General features: G+C 45.9%; 1 protein-coding gene across 4 annotated transcripts in view; it reads right to left on the bottom strand.

The window, feature by feature from the left end:
• Dock8 (dedicator of cytokinesis 8) overlaps positions 1 to 14,524 on the bottom strand; it is a 203,112-nt gene that overhangs the window by 60,051 nt on the left and 128,537 nt on the right. For all 4 annotated transcript variants that reach the window (XM_006527436.4, NM_028785.3, XM_011247397.3 and 1 more), the window contains 4 exons: positions 11,867 to 12,031; positions 10,146 to 10,318; positions 4,970 to 5,065; positions 2,218 to 2,313 (listed from right to left, as the gene is read on the bottom strand). In XM_006527436.4, coding sequence (XP_006527499.1) covers positions 2,218 to 2,313; positions 4,970 to 5,065; positions 10,146 to 10,318; positions 11,867 to 12,031 — 530 coding nt within the window. The remainder of the gene's footprint in view (positions 1 to 2,217; positions 2,314 to 4,969; positions 5,066 to 10,145; positions 10,319 to 11,866; positions 12,032 to 14,524) is intronic.

Raw genomic sequence — 14,524 nt, 5'->3', positions numbered from 1 at the left:
GCTCCCATGGGATTGTGGGATCTGAGTCAGTGCACTGGGGTCATCCTCAGACTAGGCCTTGGGACGCTGAGCCTCTCAGGGATTAAAACTGTTTCCATGGTAAAAGACAAGATTCTTAACTCTGCTGCCCGCCATGCCTTGCTTCCTCCAGATGTGTGGTATCTTCCTTTCCTTTGGCCCTTTTCTTTCTGTCTGTTCAGCATTGCTGTTTTCTCTGCCTCGGATTTCAATGGAGGAAACAGAGCTCAGGTAGGAATTCTACTCCTTTTCCTTAAACATATTCTTCAGTTAGTGTGAGAGGAAGGAACCCAGTAAACACGAAGGACTGGGTTTTGGATGTCTTCCTCTGTAGGAGGATGGTTCTGATGCTTCGATGGGGAATGTGTGGGTGAGAATGCTGAAGGTCCTGTTCCCCAATTGGTTCTTGACTGATCAATCAAGATACTAGTGGCCAATGGCTGGGTAGAAGAGGCAGGACTTCCATATTCCCAAAAGCCAGGCTAGGAGATGCAAGAGAGATTAGCCATGCTTTGGAGGGAGTGACCATCGGGCTGCTTCCCCAACTGGGCCTGGGGTAGCAGGCAAGATTAGAAATGCAACTAAGCTGAGGGCAGATTTAGAGATGTTGAGCTGGGCATGAGGAAAAGGACATGCTAGCCAAGGGAGGCTTAGAAGTACCCAGCCATTGAGCTAAAAGCATATTAAAAATAAGCTGGTGTGTGCGTGTGTGTGCCTTTCATTGGAGGATCCAAGAGAACCAGGGCAGGGGCTGGTAGTGCTATCTGCCCAGAGCTTAATTAAAGAGGGGTACTAGAAACTACATGCTATATCCCTCTATTGCTTTCTGCCTTATTACCCAGGGATTCTGTTTTTATTTGTTTGTTTTTATTTGTTTTTGTTTTGTTTTTGAGACAGGGTTTCTCTGTTGCCTGTCCCAGAACTTGATTTTTTTAGACCATGCTGGCCTTGAACTCACAGAGATCCTCCTGCCTCTGCCTCCTGGAGTGCTGTGATTAAAGGAGTACACCACCATTCCTGCCCCCACCTAGGGACTCTTACTGAACCAGAAGGTTCCAGAGTTGGCTAGGCTGGCTGGCCACTGAGCTTCTGGCACCCACCTATCTGTCCTCCAATGCTGGGGTTACATGCACATGCAGCCCCGCCTAGTTTTGTATGTGGGCTCTGGGGATTCGGACTCAGGTTCGCATCTTGCAGAGCATGTGTGCTCTCACCCACTGAGTCATCATCTTCCCAGCCTCTGTTCTTAATGGTCTTTATGACAAAATCTTTCCATGTCTGTCAATAGTGAAGTAGAAGGAGGTATCGGCACTCTTCTCATGATAACATGGAGGAGCAATAAATGTACCCTTGGCTGTTCTGCTGGGAGACTGACTCCATAGGTAGGTAAATAGATATACAGATTCCATATTCCTCCCAACCACTGTTAGTCTTGCTAGTTACTGCTTGTACGATATCAAGCGTTGAGTAATAAAGACGGATCACATCCTAGAAATCCAGTAGGTAAGACAGAAAACAATGGCAAATTGCATACAGTGCTCGTAAGGAGTGAATGGGGGCTCCAAGAGGAGGCTAGTAAAGTTGAGACACCATTACTGAGTATGGTGGCCAGAGAAGGGCTCTGTAGGAGGTGGTGCCAGGAGACAGAGCAGAAAGTGTGTTGAGGGTGAGTAGTAAAAGGTAGCTTGTGAGAGGAAACTTTTAAAAAGGCTTTAGGTTAAAAAGTCCAGGCCTGGTATTTTTTAGGAACTAAAAAGGGGTCCAATGTGGCTAAATGAGGGGACCATGGCATGAGACACAGGTACACATTAGGATTATACAAGGACATTTTAGCTATGGTTTCTTTTCATGGCACTTTACTTCTAGTATTCTGAAGACCACAAGGAGGCTGACACAGTCTGTATGACACTGGCTGCCTGGGGTGGGCGGGATGGACTGAGAGCAAAGATACCTCAAGAAGTACATGAGGAACAATGGTGGCTTGGTCAAGTGGGAACCATGAGGAGATACAAAGACGGGGGTTGACTTTTAAGGTAGAGTCGATAAAGTTTGGTGAAAGATGGATGGAGGATGAGAGACAGCTGCATTTCAAGGAGCAACCCTAGGCTTCGGATTAGGTCTTGACACAGGAAACTCTGCCTTCCCCAGGCGTGCTTTGCTCGCCCAGCCGGAGCATAGATACAAACACAAGAATCTTACCAGAAGCTCAAAGAAGAACCAGGCGTACTTGAAGACCGTTTCTCTCACTACTCCAGTGCTGACCACCATCTGCAGGGCAAGCTCCTCATGGAAATGCTAAACAACAAACCAACAAGAACCAGGCTGTGACGGCAAGGTTGATTAATACCCACTAAACCCTCTTTCCTTCTCTTCTGACTCAACAGCTGAGAGGCTTGTGTCCAAGGTACCCCAGGCCATGACAGGTGGCAAAATCAGTACAGAAATAACACATAGGAGGGCAGCGGGTGGCACTGCACCATGGCCCCAGCCTTACAATAACAGTTGCATATGTGGAGCAGCTCTCCTGGGTGGTACTGGTGGTATATGCTAGAGAGAAAGGACTTTCAAAGCCCCACCAACCACACAATGCGTTTGCTCTCTCTGCTCTTAGTTTGCTCTTCCACAAAACTGAGTTGTTGGTCGCTATGATCCTCAAGTAACACTCAGATGGCTGGTGCCATCCTTAGAGTCTGAGGCAGAAGGTCTAGAGCAGGGGCTGAGGATCTGCATTCTGTCAAGCTCCTGCTGGCACTGGGATGCCACACTCTGAGAACCACTGTCTGGATGATATATTCAGATGCCTTCAAGGTTGGACAAGTCTTTGCATCATCCCATTATTGCTTCATGAGGGAAATGTCATGGATGAGTTTATGAGTGAAACTCTGAATTACAACACACACACACACACATGAAAATTTTTTAAAGGGGAAAAAGGGAAGAAGCTGAGGATCAAAAATAAAACTAATAACTCATTTTGGTTTGCTTGATACTTCTATGCTCTCAAAATAGAACGAACTCCCTTTGTCTTGGGGGACCTGCTCGGTGCTGGGCAAATCAAGACAGTGCCATACCAACTAAAGGCAAAAGCAATGGCCAGGATTCTTTTGGCGTTCACTCATCTTACACATGTGTGCAAAGCCTAGAACACACGCACACAGATAGACTCTTCTGTGGTTTTTCCGCAGCCAGGAGAGTGAGAACTATTTCAACACTCAAATTTCACATCTTTGTGTGGAAGTTAGTTTCAAAGTCAGTCCAAAGCAAAAACTGAATGGTGATAATGATTGCAAATGACAAACTTTTAAACCATCCACAGGATTGGGGTACTCACAATGGCATTTACTAGCTCTTATAGACTTTTAATTTGAGGGCTACTTATCTAGATCGGAAGGAGACAAACGGAGAAATCTCTGAGCAGATGTTACAGTGTTCCGACTACTTTCTGCGGTTAAGTTCTGCTCATTGGCTGGTTTCACCCATTCTATAGGGTAGTTTAAACCTTAGTTATCTTAGTGCACGGGAGCACATCTGTTTGCTGAAGTAGTCTTAAGTGAGGCTGTGCCATCTGGGAGGGGTTGGAGTTGAGTGTTAACCCCACTGGTTGCCAACCAGGCACATGACAGCATGCTGCCCTTTCCACCCTCCCATGGGAAGAAGGAAACGCTCCACCAGCCGTGGAGGTAGCCGCTAGAAATAGGTCAGCCTGTCTGCCAGAGTCTTAGGGCAGGAAGAGATTACACAAGGATAAGCTGCTTCGCAATGTAATTCACATTGCTTACTGGACAGTGTTAGTGTAGGAACACCTTGCTCCAGAGGTTAGAGAAGACAGGCAAGTAGCAAAAGCGGTTGCTAAGCTATGAAGGCAACACACTGGCTAACTCCCCCCCCCCCAAATAAAACCAACTCCCTCCTGGTCATTCCGGGTCAAGGCAAGCCAACCGCAAAACCAAACAGGATGTACACTAAGGAAGTCGGACTTTAGGCAAATATGCTGATTGCTTCAGTTTTATTTTATTTTCAGACAGGACTCACTATGTAGCTCTTGTTTTCTAGAACTCTCTAAGCAGATCAGGCTGGCTTGAACTCACAGAGATCTCTTTGCCTCTCCAGTACTGGGGGATGGGGGCTAAGGATTGTGTCACATGTTCAGCCTTTTATAATACAGTTTTTAAAGGAAAGCAGAACTTGGGACCAGTGGCTGTGACAGCCTAATGCTAAATGTTAGGGTAGGTGACAAGTTAGTTTTGGGCCTAACCACAAGTTCCTGTCACTTTCCCTCTCAGAGTTAACACCTGGAAGATCTTGCCGACATCTAGAGCCTGGATTACTGTACGGTCTACAGCGTCAGCTCAGTGCCACCTCCCGTTCCCTATCCTTCACGCCTCCAGGCCAAAGACAGCCATTCGAGGCGCATGCTCTCCTTGTCTGTAATAAAATCTTTCCGTGCTGTTGGGGACTGCAAACAGCTTCATGTATAACTGCAGTTAGTGTATCTGCACTTTAAGGATCCTGAATGGTAATCATGACATCAACCTCTTGGATGCCTAGCAGAGAGGGACACATGACAGACAACTGGTTTGATAGCCTATGTCTCTCTGGACCACACTCACTGTCCTGACCAGGGGGTTTTGTTGGTTTCAGGAATCCCCTACTTTGCATGTTTTCTGAACTCAGAATTGAGGAGGGTTGCAGGTCAACCTTGAGGAATGGCTCAGGTTCTTTCTGGATGCACTTGGTCTCAGCCAAAAAACACGTAGTCAAGAAGGCATATTACTTCATATAGTGTTAAAATAATATTAATTTTGCCACTTGCTTTTGTTAAGGATGTGTGGATGTTAGCTGGGCAGGGGACAGAAAGCAAGCACTTAGTGTCTGTTTTCAGTTGTAACATGAAGACACCAGTGAGTCCTTTCTCGGGCTGAGATTACCCTTATTCCGCCCCGGTCTATACCTTTTTGCTGACTGGTCTTGGGGCTGCAGTTGAACCTGGCGCATCACTATTGCCAGAGCAATAGTAAGACATCCGGCTGCAGTTGCGATCGGCAATCTGAAACATACAAACTGTGATGAGGAAAATTCCTGGACATCACAACCGCAGAATTCGTTTTGATTCTATGTTAGGCCTTTTCTGTACTGGAACCACATATAAATATAAAATAACAGCCACATATAAATATAAAACCAAGCAAAGAAAGTAAATGATGTTACTTGTTCCTGAGATAGTTGCTGTTAATAGATTGATGTGCAGTAACATGGAGTTAAGTATAGTTGAAACACAGGAACCAACTCAGGGAGGATGGTAAAACCCAAGCGGAGACTACTGGATTCCCTTAGGGGATAAAGCGGGGTGCTTGTTGAGCGGCCATCCTACAAGGGTGCTGACAAAGACAGACAGACAGACAAACAAACAGACAGACAAACAAACAAACACTAGCTTAAGTGACAAAGAAGAAAGACCGCTCACTAAACAGAACAGGGGAGAGTTCAGAGGTCATTCTGGAAGTGCTCCTGACTGGCAAGTGCTCTACTCTCAGAGTAACCCAGCAAGTCGGAACCTGGGGTTAAGATAAAGAGAGAGCCAGGAAAATTCTCTTACTCTCAAGAGCCAGGTAATTTATGAAGGGTTGGGGGAGACAAATACGTACCCGCAAAGAGGAGAGATTGAGTTCTAAGAAGAAGGGGACACCTGAGCTTCAAAAAGCTTAATCAACACAGGACACAGCGCCAAGAGCATGTGCAGTCCAGACAGAAACCCTGTGCTGTGTACAGCAGACTGGTTCTAGGAAAATTCTCTGTTCTTGGAAGCTGACATGCACAGAGACAAGCCATTTTAAGCAGACTGCTGGGAGTCAGGGGCAAGGGACCCTTACAGGCCTGTCCTCTGCATAGCTCACTCTGAAGACTCAGAACTAGGCAGAGTTCTACATGGAAGAAACTCCACAGTCTGGAGTGAGAGTCATCAGCTCCCCAGGAGTGTACAAGCAGTGTGTGAGGACCAAGACTTGGTGTGGGGGTGGGGTGGGGCAAAGAGGAGAGTCCTAGGAGGCCAGAGGGCTGAAGTGACTGACAGATAAGATGCATGTTATCCATGCTAGGTAGGCAGCTGCTGCAGGCACCCAAGCATAGTGACAGACACGGGCTACACTTAGGCACAGGCACAGGCACAAAGGCAAACCTGCATAGGGGCCACATGAAGGTAGGCACACAGGCCTATGGACAGACACCCACACAGGCCTATGGACAGACACACACATATAGGCAGGCTGGTGAAAGCAAAGTCAAAAGAGAAGTCCTCATATTTACACAGAGTGACATAAAAGTATCATTCTGCTAAAAAGCATCACCACTTACTTCTAAGTTCCCTGGACATCCCTTGCTAGCCATCTTGCGCTGACTCACAGTCCCTCAGATGCCCAGCATTAGCTAGCTACCTTGGTCCATGGCAACCACCCATCTTATACCATGTTGTCTAAAGTAAACGGGACTGTAGAGCTCTTTGTTCCAACATAGTAGCAAATGCTTAAAGGTACTAGGGTGAGTGCCAGGAGAAAGCTTGGTGACAGTCCCTTCCAGTACCCACTGACTGAAAGACTCCTCTAGTTAAAATACTCACTACATGGCCCATAAACCAGACAGGCTGTGTGGCAAACAACGAAAAGATAGATGTAGGAAACAAACACGCAGCAACACAGGGTGCTAAGGCTCAAAACCCATACACCAGAGAAGGGACAGTGAGATGCTACACAGGGATGGGATCAGCACCTGCAGTCAGACAAGCGACTGCATCAAGGTACTGTGCACCAGCTTCCAGGTATGTGACCACAAAGCCAGTTTGCTTCCATACATAGCTAGCTACATAGAGACAATCTGCACTTGTGTTCGTACAAGTCACACAAAGACCATTTTTTTCCCTTGCTGTAGGTTATGCTCAATGCCCTAAACATGTGCTGTGAGGATTTGATTTAACAACTAGCGGGGAGGATGGATATTAGAATATTTTAAATGAAATAGATAATCAACAAATCCAACCATGACGTAATCCCAGATGTACAAGTCCCACTGCAGAAACATAAGAGACTTGAAAAATCAAAGCAACATGACTCCTCCAAAAATGACCAGTTCTATAATAACGGATTCCAATGGAAGGAAATAAGATGAGATCCCAGAAGAGTTTAAAAAGACTATTTATAAGAATGATCAATGACACTAAGGACAACACAAGTACATTTCTAAATAGATTTAAGGAGACAGCACTAAACAATTGTATAAAGAAGGAAGTCAATAGGGGATAGGAAAGAGAACTCAATAGCAATGTAGAAATGATGAAAAATAATAAACTGAAGTTTGGGAATGAAGATCTCAATAAATCAGACAACAACAAAAATCTCAGTAGAAAGCCTTACCAATAGAATGGATACAAGAGCCAGAATTAAACTCACAAAGCTACAGCCACGTGAAGCTGGACAAAGATGCCAGAAATGTACGTTGGATACAAGTAGCCTCTTCAGTAAGCGGCCTGGGAAACCTGGGCATCACATACAGAGTAAGGAATAAGGAAATTGATCTTCATCTCTCATTGCTCACAGTGTATGAGCGTCAACTAAAAACGGGCGGAAGAGTTCAACGTAAGAAACTCCAAGACGGTTAGTGTAAGACAGAGAAAACACTTCAAAATGGCAGCAAATGCTCTGTGCAAAGAACCCCAAGAACTGGCGAATGGGATTGCGTGAAACGAAAAATCTTCTGCACAGCAAAGGAGGCAACGAGAGGCGGCCCACGGGAAACCTGTGGCAGACAGAGGGTTAATACCTAGAATATACTAAGGGCACTAAATATGGAAGAATGGAACTACTCAGGCAATAAAGAGAACAGATGGTTCTCAAAAGATGAAGAATAGTTGGCCAAGAAACACGTGAAACATATGTGGGATCTTTAGCCAGCAGGAAAAGGCAACTCCGATACTCTTGAAGTGGAGGCAGGTAGGTCAGGAGTTCAAGGCCAGCCTGAAACATACTGGATAAACACAACCTCTTTAGGTGGGGCTGGGAAAACTGAATATCATATATAGAGTAAGGACAGCAGATCCTCCCCCACCAGAAAAAAAAAAGAGGAAAATAAAAGCATTAATGAAACAGCCACTGATTATATCTCACCCTCACTGAGGAGAGCCATCGTTATAGGAAGGGTGTGGTTCATGAGTTCCTCTATGAGGAGCTATGGACAGCTGCTGGCTTTGGGGGCAAGAGTTAGTTTTCTTTCTGGGAGTGGCCTCGGGTAGGTCAACCACACTCCAGTGGATGACCCTGGGCCATGAGTGTGTGTATTATATATGTAATATATAATACATAATATTATCTATCTATCTATCTATCTATCTATCTATCTATCTATCTATCTAGGCTGCACAAATTTGACTCTGTGGGTTATTAAAGAAAACAACAACAACAACAACAACCACCAGAAAGTAAGGGCATGAAGTTTGGTGTGGGCAGAGAGATAGATCTTGGAAGAGTTGGTGTGAATATCATGAAAGGGCCTGCCTAAAATTCTCAAATAATTAATAAAGACGGAAAAGAGAATAGTTGTAATAAAGTGCTAGTGAAGGTGGACAGACTCCTTGTTGGGAACGTAAATTGTCCAATCCTTATAGAAATCAGTATGGTGGGTGCTCAGGCACTGCAAATAGCACTACCCTCTGACCCAGCCAACCATATGTGGCTAGGTACCTGAAAGGCTATCAGTCACACACTGGAGAGACATGTGCACATCCATATTATTGCATCACTATTCACAGTAGTCACGCTATGGAAAGATCTTAAGTGTCTATCAGCAAATAAAGAGGTAGAGAAGATATTTTATACACACAACGGAGTGTTATTCAGTCACAGAGAGCAAGGTTATGCTGTTTGCTAGGAAATGGGCATACTGGGAGACCATCATGTTAAGTGAAGCAAGCCAGACGTAGACAAATATTGCATGCGTTCTCTGGTTTGTGGTGCACACGTTGTATAGGGACACTTGAGTCCATTAAATGCATACAAAATGAAAGCAGAAGGGAAGGGGACCAGTGAAGGGCATTGAGGGGTGAGGGTAAACGTACTCGGTCTACTTGAAACTATAAAACCATCGCATGTACAATGAATATGGACAATTAAACAAACAGACAAGACACAAAATAACCACCCCACACTAATAGTTCCGTTCTGGAAAAGTACCATCAAAGCACCCGACAGAGGTAGAGAGCTGAAGTGATGCTCAAAAGCACTTGCCGTTCTTGCAGAGGACCCGGGTTTGGTTCTCAGCACTCACACAATGGCTCACAACCGACACCTTTGCTGGTATCTTCTGGCACACGGTATGCTCATAGTGTACATACATGCATACATGCAGAAATGCTTCTACATGCAAGTTAAATAAGTGTTTTATGAAAGTATTTGGCAAAGTCGATGGAGGGCAACTGAGTACCTAGCTAGGCATGGTGGCTCACAACTGTAAACTTAGCACTCGGGAGGCTGAGTCAGGAGAATATCCGTGAGTTCAAGGTTGGTCTGAGTTACCTACTAAATTCTAGGCTAATCTGGGTTACAGAGTGAGACACTATGTCAAGACACCTAAAAGAACCAGGCAGTGGTGGCACATGACTGTAATCCCAGCACACAGGAGGCAGAAGCTGGTGGATCTCTGAGTTGAAGGCCAAACCTGGTCTACAGAGCAAGTTCCAGGAGAGTCAGGTTTACACAAAGAAACCCCGTCTTAAAAGAACCCCAAGTTAAAACAACGCCAAAAAGATTCAGGTACCAACAGTTCCTTTAGTGTGCTAAGAAAGCAGGAAAAAAATATGAGAACAGTGCCCCACCGTGTTTTAATACGGTACTACACCAAAACATCAATGGTCAAAACTCTTTCTCAAATACTTCAAAATCTCTATAAAAAGAGTATGTTAGCATTCTAACCACCAAGGAAAGATGGATGTATGTGGTGCTAAACATCCTAAGTACCCTGACCTGATCAACATACAAAATACTTACATATCAAAATATCAAGCTGTACCTAGAAGTGCATACAGTAGACATCAGCTAAGAAGCAAAACAAGAGTACATGTGCCCCCTCCCCACCCCCATCCCTACCTTTGAAGACATGATGTTCTTAACTTCCTCATCGGCTGCACAGTGTGACCCAGTCAGGTCTGGGTTGCTGCTGCTCATCACACGGGCCTGCATCAGCTTTGAACTCACTGCAGCGGCAGATGTGCGTCCATATGTGTGGTATCGGGGGTCGGGGACTACGGTGGTGGGGCCACCTGTACCCCAGCAGCCAGAGACATGTCAACAGACAGGACAGAGTCAGTTACGGAGCTCAAGAAAGACTGACTAAGGGAGGAATGGTGGGGAAATGTGAACCTAAGATGGGGCCTTGAGTATTCTGCAGCTCGGAGGGGCAGGGTGTGAGGTGGAGGGTAGTGGGGAGGGCTGTGGGGGGACTGGAGGCATACACTTGGTACTAGTCTGTCACCAATTGCCAGAGTTTCTGAATTCTCAAGGAAAACGAGAAACACAAATATTTTTGTGTGCTCAATATTTGAATGACACAAGTCTTGTAAGTTTTGGAGGAAAGTTGTTCAGAATTGAGTCACCCAGAGTCATCTTTTGAGGACAGGCAGATGCAATATTTCAAAGGAAGTCCAACTCTGGTTTAAAAATTGGATTGGAACTACAGATTTATGTAAATTATGACTGCAGAGACTTAAAAGGTGCCAAATTTATTTGGATGTGGAATTTTTAAAAGTCTACTGATGGAGTTACAAAGTTTGGAGCTGAGACAATAGGATGGACCATCTAGAGACTGCCATATCCAGGGATCCATTCCATAATTAGCCTCCAAATGATGACACCATTGCATATACTAGCAAGCATTTGCTGAAAGGACCCTGATATAGCTGTCTCTTGTGAGACTAGGCCGGGGCCTAGCAAACACAGAAGTGGATGCTCACAGTCAGCTATTGGATGGATCACAGGGCCCCCAATGGAGGATCTAGAGAAAGTACCCAAGGAGCTAAAGGGATCTGCAACCCTATAGGTGGAACAACATTATGGACTAACCAGTACCCTGGAGCTCTTGTCTCTAGCTGCATATGTATCAAAAGATGGCCTAGTCGGCCATCACTGGAAAGAGAGGCCCATTGGACACGCAAACTTTATATGCCCCAGTACAGGGGAATGCCAGGGCCAAAAAGTGGGAATGGGTGGGTAGGGGAGTGCGGGGGGGTATGGGGGACTTTTGGGCTAGCATTGGAAATGTAATTGAGGAAAATACGTAATAAAAAAAAAGTCTACTGATGATATTTTTATATACCGGGCTACCCAGGCATTGTGGTTTATGGTCTACGTAAATAACTAAGAAGAATACCAAAATGGATTATTATTAACATAGTTCAGGGGAATGAAGACTATTTTATGTGATGAAAAGTTTAAGAACTTTCAATGGTGTCACTGATGTGGCATAGGTTGTGTTTTCCTTGCTGTTATTCTAGAATCTTACAGTTGACAGTTCGCCGTCTTTTAAAGCAGACCCTCAAGTGGATCACAAATTGGCAGTGGGGTAATCACTGAGAAGTTACCAACTAGGCAGACATAGTAAGTACAACATAAAAAAGAGGGAGGGAGGAAGGAAGAGAGGGCAAAGCATCTACAAACTTTTAATTTCAGCACGTATACAAGTTTTACTCTGAAAACCAAAACTGAGCCTTTAATCCAGTGGCAGTGGTCTGACGTGGTACCCTGCTGATACCTGCCCCTATCCCCATCTCCATCTCCATCCCCATCCCTACCCCTGCTCCAGGAAGCACTACCTGACTTGGATGTATCCCTGTGCAGTTCCGGCAGCCGGAACACGTAGTGCACGTAGGAGGCCAGAAGGCAGTTCCTCCCGTGCTGGTCCTTCCTCAGGTCCTTGCTGTTGTGCAGGCTATTGGCAATGGCCACCACAGACTCGAAGGCAAACTGGGAGAAGTTTGCTGAGGAGCCAAGAAGAGAAGAGAAACTGAGGTAGACGTTCTCAGGCTTGTAATAGCACGTCTCGATCACTGACCACCTTAGCCAGGCAAAAGAAACGCCCATGGAGGCAGGTGTGTTCTAGCCAGATCCAGTGTTCCAGATAATCTCACTACAGACATTCTCAAGTTCCCTCTGTGTAGCTCAAGCTGGCCCAGAACTCACTGCAATCCTCCTGCTTCAGCTAGAATTATAGGTACGGTAGCATAGCCCACCATGCCTGGCTTACACCTTTTTTTTTTCTCCCCACTGCAAAGGACACAGTTTCCCACAGTCAAGACATACCCATGTCTTTATGCCATTACTTTCTAAACTCAGCTGAAAACTGGGTGGCTTCTCCAGATGGACATTATCAGCATCACCTTGGGCTTGAGCCTTTGGCCCTACCTCAGACCAGCTGAACTAGAATCTGCATCTTAACAGGATGCCCAACAGATGTGAGAGCAATGCATAAATCTGTCCCCCAACAGATTCTCATAGAGGTACATCTTTAAAACATACACAGGTTATGTCATTCCCCACAGCAGGGCCATGCAAACTGTCTATACCTCATTTGTCTGGTGCTCCTAGCTCATCATAATTTGGCTTTAGCCAACTTTGTGCCTGTTTCTGCTCAGATCCAGCTATGTCCTAATGAGGTAGCCATCAGCTCATCCCATTCTGTGATCCTTCCTCCTTCCTGCCTTTCTCATGCTGTCCTCCATACCTGGAGTGACTTCCTTGCTTCTTGCTACAAAATTACACTGACCACAAAGACCACCCTTCCATGCTCAGACTCCTGCACGAAGCCTGCAATGCCCCACAGTGATAGGAAGCCAAACTGTATCATTTTGCAGCTATGCCTGGTGGTAAATGTAGCCTCCCTATGAAGGCTGGAGACCAGCCCTAGGCCTAGTGCATTTCTCACAATCATTTGTGCCTCCTCCTTCCCATATTGTGCCTTCCATAGTACTAAACAGAGCAGAAGCAGGTTCCAAATGAATGGCTGCCGACTAAGTCCTTCAGTGTCTTCATGTGCATATTTGTGTACGTGCGTGCCTGTATGCATGTGTATGCAGAGGCCAGATGCTGACGGCAGATTGCCCTCAATTGTTCTCCACCATATTGTTTTGATTCAGGCCTGGCCAGTGAGCCCCAAGTCTCACCACCAAGTACCTGAACCACAAACATTTGAAAACGTTTTAATGTGTGTGTGTTCGTGTGTCATGGGGCAAATCTTGAGTTCAGACAACTTCTAGAAGCCAGTACTCTCTTTCTACCATGTGGATCTCGAGCATCTAATTCATGGCATCGCTCAGGCTTGGAGACAAGCATCTTTACTTGCTGAGCATCTCATCAGTCCTAAGAGCCCATCTTAATGTTCTTTCTCTCTCCTTCTTTCTCATCCCTCTAGTCCCCTGCTTTTCTTTCAAAAACACTTTTGAAAATACTTATTTTATTTATTTTTGGATGTGTATGAGCGTTTTGCCTGCATGTATGCATGCGTGCCATGTCAGTGCAGTATCTGTGGGGGTCAAAAGAGGGCATCAGGCAGGCACCATTGCACATGCCAGCAAGATTTTGCTGAAAGGACCCTGATATAGCTGTCTCCTATGAGGCTATGCCAGTGCCTGGCAAATACAGAAGTGGATGCTCACAGTCAGCTATTGGATGGATCACAGGGCCCACAATGGAGTAGCTAGAGAAAGTACCCAAGGAGCTGAAGGGGTCTGCAACCCTATAGGTGGAACAACAATATGAACTAACCAGTACCCTCAGAGCTCGTATCTCTAGCTGCATATGTATCAGAAGATGACCTAGTCATCCACCATTGGGAAAAGAGGCCCCTAGGTCTTGAAATCTTTATACGCCCCAGTACAGGGGAACGCTAGGGCCAAGAAGTGGGAGTGGGTGGGTAGGGGAGCAGGGCAGGGGGAGGGTATAGGGGACTTTCGGGATAGCATTTGAAATGTAAATGTAGAAAATATCTAATAAAAAATTGAAAAAAATAGGGCATCAGGTACCTTTAAACTGGAGATGCACACAGTGTGAACTGTGTGAGTTCTGGGAACTGAACCTGGGCCTTTTGCAAGAGCAGCAAGTGCTTCTAACGACTAAGTCATCTCTCCAGCCCTTCTTCCTTTTTTGTAAACATGTAGGGAGTCTGACAAAACAGTACCGGACCTGTCTTCATGTCAAGTGTTGCAAAAGTTGCTCCCAGCATTTGTGGGTCTGTGAATAGCCATGATTCATTAGGCAAAGTACATCTGCCTGCCTGCTGCCTGTCTGCTTGCTTGCCTGCCTGCCTGCCTGCCTGCCTGCCTGCTTGCCTGCCTGCCTGCTTACTGCCTGTCTGCCTGCCTGCCCGACTGCCTACCCACCTGCTGCCTGTCTGCTTGCCTGCCCCCCCCCCCCCCCCCCCGTCTGCCTGCCTGCCTATCTGTCTGCCTGCTTGCCTGCCCGCCTGCCTGCTTCCT

Source organism: Mus musculus, chromosome 19 (genome assembly GCF_000001635.26).
Source record: "Mus musculus strain C57BL/6J chromosome 19, GRCm38.p6 C57BL/6J".
In the NCBI taxonomy this organism is placed as follows: domain Eukaryota; kingdom Metazoa; phylum Chordata; class Mammalia; order Rodentia; family Muridae; genus Mus; species Mus musculus.
Note: the sequence above shows the minus strand (reverse complement) of the source record. Positions and strands in the feature narration are given on the sequence as shown.